This window comes from Colobus angolensis, unplaced genomic scaffold (assembly GCF_000951035.1).
Source record: "Colobus angolensis palliatus isolate OR3802 unplaced genomic scaffold, Cang.pa_1.0 Scaffold101, whole genome shotgun sequence".
In the NCBI taxonomy this organism is placed as follows: domain Eukaryota; kingdom Metazoa; phylum Chordata; class Mammalia; order Primates; family Cercopithecidae; genus Colobus; species Colobus angolensis.
Window position 1 is genome coordinate 7,142,737 of NW_012111031.1, and position 5,524 is coordinate 7,148,260.

Genomic DNA, 5,524 nt, shown 5'->3' on the forward strand with positions numbered 1-5,524 from the left:
AAAAAAAAAAAAAAAAAAAAGAACTACATAGAAGAGAGAACAACAAAGAAAGCAAAATCAGACTTTTGCGCTATGTTCTGAAGTTAGCAAAACTAAGCCTAAAGGGGTTAGAAAAATACTTTGCTCTGGTTAGTGGATTTAAAACATAACAATGTTTTAAAACTTTGTCTGTATTAAACACCCAAAATGATTTGTATGGAGAGTAATCTGGAGGGTTACATACCAAGCAGTTACCCATGGCCACCTCTGACGCATGTGAATGGGGAAAACAGAGACCTTTTCATTTTGTAAAAATTTAAAAGGAGAAAAACAAGGAAGTATTACTTATACACTAAAACACACACAGTATTTCTAAGGAACTTTGGTTGGATCCCTAGAGGAATCAAACAATGCCAGCTCATAAATCAGCCTGGTAATGCATAGAACAACCACCCACCGTCCTCACCCCTACCCCTACACACACATCTGCTAACATTTAGGACTATATTATCAAAACCAGGACATCCTGGAGAGTGGAAAGGGGGGCATTATTAATAATTGCATAGGGAAACACATAAACTGGGAGGGTTCCAGGCAAACCCGGAGGTTTAGCCACCCTATGTGAATTAGATGCAACTATGCGGACCATCTGCTTTAAACTAAGAAAGAAAAAGACCTTGAGATTTTCTACCAAGCAAAGATTGATAAGGAAAAATTGCAGCATGCCCATTATTGCTTATTTAGCATGCTATCTGTAATATTTTACTTTAGTGATCAAAGTGGTACTTGAGATTTACATGGGTTTCTCTCAGCCTTGTTTCCTTTTACTCTTTTTTCCTGTAATCTTTTCCCCCTCCTCCCAAAAAGAGATATTATATTTCTCAATCCAGTATTTTCTTTACATAAAGGTTTTCAGGAATTTAATATTCATGGTGGGACATGAATATTACATGGAAGAAGAACATTTGAGTTTACAAATATTTTAACAAATGCTAAGCTATTTAATTTGTTTTATAAACATCCTATGGGTCGGGAAGGCATTATTATCCACATTTCACAAACAAGAAGTGTAAGACCCAAAGCCAAACAACTATCAACAGCCATTTAGGACTAGAAGCCAGGTCTTGAGCTCTATAGTGAAGGCATTCCACAATACCATGAGGTTCATCATCTAAGTACTTTCTCCTTTAGCCTGCCTTTCTTCAGTGACATACATTCTTGAGATTTTATCTTGGTTGTGGCTCCCATTTCAGTAAAACCTAACATGAAAAACTGTGAAGTTCATTACAGAACAGTAGCTAACAGTTTGCACATTAAAAAGAACTTCACATTGAGGGAAAAAAAAAACCCGTAGATTTCAATATTATTTTTCTCTTTCAATAAAAGTATAACAACTCTAAAAAACATGATACATCTACAACTTTCCAGGAATACATTCATCTTATAAACTTAAATATACAAATAAATAATAACTATTTCCATATTATCTCAATGGATTATTAATATAAAAGCCCTGCAAAAAGGCAACTTTTAGGATAAGAAATCTAAAGTCAGAAGATTCAGTGACTTATACAAAGTCTCACTTACAGTAAATGATTGAGCTACAACTAGGGCCTGCTGGAGTTTTCTGACCAATAAAAGGCCAGAATACAAGCCTGACTCCACTATGAACGTATACTCAATCATTCCTTGAGAAAATGAGATACTACAGTTGGCCCCCTATATCTGAGTGTTCAATATTCGTGGAGTCAACCAACTGCAAACTGAAAATATTTTAAAAATCGGCTGGGCATGGTGGTTCACACCTGCAATGCCCACACTCTGGGGGCTGAGGAGGGAGGATCCCTTAAGCCCAGGAGTTTGAGACCAACCTAGGCAACACAGGGAGACCCTGTCTGTACGGGGGCGGGGGGGGGGGAAATTAGCTGGGCGTTGCAGTGCTTGCCTGTATTCCTGGGCAACAGAGTGAGACCCTGTTTCAAAAAAAGAGAGAAAACAAAATAGTAACAACTATTTACACAGTTTTTACACTGTATTAGTTATAAGTAGTCTAGAGATGCTTTAAAGTACACAGAAGGATGTGTGTAGGTTATACGTAAATACTGTGCCATTTTATATAAAGGACTTGAGCATGGTAGATTTTGGTATAGGGGATGGGGCATGCCAGATACCAATCTCCTGCAGGTACTAAGGGACGACTGTACTTGTCCCCACCTAACTTTAGAACACAGTGTCTACTATGCTAAGCACTGTTCTAGACAATGGAGATATAGTAATCATCAAGACAAAAATCCTGACCTGGTAGAGTTTATACTTTAGTAGGTGATACAAATAACACACAAACAAATATATACGGTATGTCAGATGGGTATAGAAGGAGAATAAATAACAACAACACAAAAGAATGGTGACTAATAAGAGGGTAATGGAGGTAGAGCCTACAGGATGCTATTTTACATATGGGGGCCAGAAAATTTCAATGAGCTCAAATTGTGAACAGAGACCAAAAAGAAATGTGGGAGTAAGCCATGGGGATTACCTAAAGGGAGAGTGTTCCAGAGAGAAAAAACAGAAGAACAGCATTATTAAGTTTGAGATGCTTCTGCAACATCCAAGGACAGAGTCCAAACATCAATGATACAGTCAAAATCATGAATGTGGAGAGACAGAGAGGTGTGTAAATATATTTTTTGAATTTTACTTATTTTCAGTTGAAATGAACATTTATTGAGAAATGCCCCTGTCCCATCCATGCACAATTCGCATCACCCAACCCAGGATCGACGTCTTGCTGTTTCTCCTCAGCTAGGTACATCCTACATTTCACTAGCTTTCCTACCATTATGCAATCTCCTATAGCGGAGTGACAGGCTTGTCTTAAAGCTCAGAATCTTCTTAGAAAGTAGTGGATAACAGAGTGATAGTCACAGCTAACGAAAAATTTGCTTCATTTAAACATGTGCTGAGATGGACTCATTGCTTCCTGTGAATCTGCTAAGCTTGTCTGTCACTCTAATCATGGGCTCTTTGGAATAAACAGCATTCATAATAATCTTCACTCGTGGCCAGGCGCAGTGGCTCCCGCCTGTAATCCCAGCACTTTAGGAGGCCAAAGTGGGCGGCTCACTTGAGGTCAGGAGTTCGAGACCAGCCTGGCCAACACGGTGAAACCCCGTCTCTACTAAAAATACAAAAATTAGCCAGGTATGGTGGTGCACATCTGTAATCCCAGCTACTCAGGAGACTGAGGCAGGAGAAACACTTGAACCCAGGAGGTGGAGGACGCAGTGAGCCGAGATCATGCCACTGCACTCCAGCCTGGGCGACAGAGTGAGACACTGTCTCGAAATAATAATAATACTAATCTTCACTCATGCCATAATTGTCACTCACAAGCTCTCTGAAATGGATTATAATCGGCTATGGCCTCAGCAGCTTCTTCCACAAAGCTAGAGTTGGCTGACTCCACATCAGTAGAGAATTCCAAAGCCTGTGTGTTCTGTGGTTGGCTCTAAGTCCGTGGTCAAGTCTAGGTTAACGGTTAAATCTTGGTCTGCGGTTAACTCTAGATCAGTGGTCAATTCTAGTAGGTCAGTGGTTGATTCTGGGAGTAGTGTGGAGAAAGTCACAGCCAGGGCACGGAACACAACGAAAATCAGGACCTTCCTGAGCATGGTGCCTCCAGGGAGGGCAGAAGCATCTTGAACTATATATTTAAATATCACCTGGTACTTAAAGCCATGAGACCAAATGAGACCACCCAGGAAGTGAAAAGAGAGAAAAGGAAAGAACTAAGGACTGAGTCCTGGGGTCACACAACATTTAGAGACAGAAGATGAGAACGGGCTTAGCAAGAAACTAAGAAGGAACAGCCAATGAGGGGAGAGGAGAAGAGATGTGTACTAGAGTAAAGTGGGAAAAAAAAGTTTCAGGAAAAAAGTGATCAACTATGTCAAATTCCACTGAAGTTCAAGTAAGAGAGCTGCTAGTTGACTCTTGGATTTAGGAATGTGGATGTGGCAGACTATAGAAAAGGAACACGTGCTCGCCTCAGCAGCATATACTAAAACTGGAACAATACAGAGAGGATGAGCATGGCCCCTACACAAGGATGACATGCGAATTCAGAAGTATTCCATATTTTGAAATAAATACATAAGGAACACAAATTTTTCTTGCAGCAGCTTCCATCAACAGGTGGAGTCTTGTTTTCCCACAACTGAATCTGGCTTGGCCGTGTGAGTTGCTTTGGTCAAAAGGACTTTAAGCAAACGTGACACAAGCACAGGCTTTCAAAGTGCTTGTGCACTGGGGCTTCGTTTCTCTTTTGCTACTAGAACTCTTTCACCATCATGTGAATGAGCTTGCTAGAGGTGAAATAAACAGTCGGTGCCCCTGCTGATGTCAAATCAACCACCACACACAAGTGAGGTCACTCTCGCCAGGAAGGCCACCCAGGCCAGCCCCAACCAGAATTGATCCACAGAATTATGAGTAAATAAAATGGCTTTTGTTCTAAACCACTAAGTTTTGGGATGGTTTGTTATGAAGCAAAAACTAACTGATAAAGAGGAAGATACCAGTAACAGACAAGAGCTGTTTCAATGGAATCATGGGCATAGGAATCTGACTGGAGTTGGTTAAGAATGAATGGATGGAAAGAATAGAACACAAGGCCTCCAGCTGACACTAGCTGAGCTTTGGAGGCTTTCCTTTCTAACAGGGCTATTTCCTCAACCAGAAAACTATGTCGTTACACTGTTTTCTACATACTCCCTACCCACTTCCAAAGCACCTATAAGTAGGCCCAGTAGTACAGTGGCAAAGTCCTACTGCAAGCACTTTCCCTGGTGCATCCAGTTATACCCAACCCAAGCACACCTGCTCATGGAGGCAGACAGGTTGGAGGGGTGAAAGAACTACATACTCTGCTGCTTCACCGCCATTAAAGTAAACCAATAAACTTGATATTATATTTATACCACCTGTCACTAGAGTGTGGTTGTGGGGATGTGTGTATTGCACGGATGTCTCCTTACAGGGTACCTAACCATCTCCTGACAAGCCTTGACATGTTCATTACTTGTCATTTTCCAAGTAAATTCTCTGATCAGAAATTATAATCACATTTAAAAGCATTTATAAAAATTTCAAAAATAGCTTTTCAAAATGTCAAGAATATCTAAATAACTTACTTGGCAATCCGCAGTTTTCCAACTTCACCTCTTCCAGGGGCTTTAGCCCATTGCTGTGACAAATATTTGGGAACCTAAAACAAAGTAAAACACTAATAAGACTATTTTAGATGATAACAGATCTTTTCAAACATAAAACGATATACTGCTTCTATTTTTATTTTCTGCCTCTAATAAGGGATCATTATCAAGTTATCACTGCATGTTTTATACTACATGAAATACGAAGACACGTAAAAAATGATTTTAGTGCCGGGCGCGGTGGCTCACGCCTGTAATCCCAGCACTTTGGGAGGCCGAGGCGGGCGGATCACAAGGTCAGGAGATTGAGACCATCCTGGCTACCCGTC

At 40.5% G+C, this 5,524-nt stretch overlaps 1 protein-coding gene across 3 annotated transcripts in view; it reads right to left on the bottom strand.

Annotated features, from left to right (window-relative positions):
* Window positions 1-5,524, bottom strand: part of GTF2F2 (general transcription factor IIF, polypeptide 2, 30kDa) — a 180,797-nt gene that overhangs the window by 158,119 nt on the left and 17,154 nt on the right. For all 3 annotated transcript variants that reach the window (XM_011940103.1, XM_011940095.1, XM_011940087.1), the window contains exon 2: window positions 5,175-5,248. In XM_011940103.1, coding sequence (XP_011795493.1) covers window positions 5,175-5,248 — 74 coding nt within the window. The remainder of the gene's footprint in view (window positions 1-5,174; window positions 5,249-5,524) is intronic.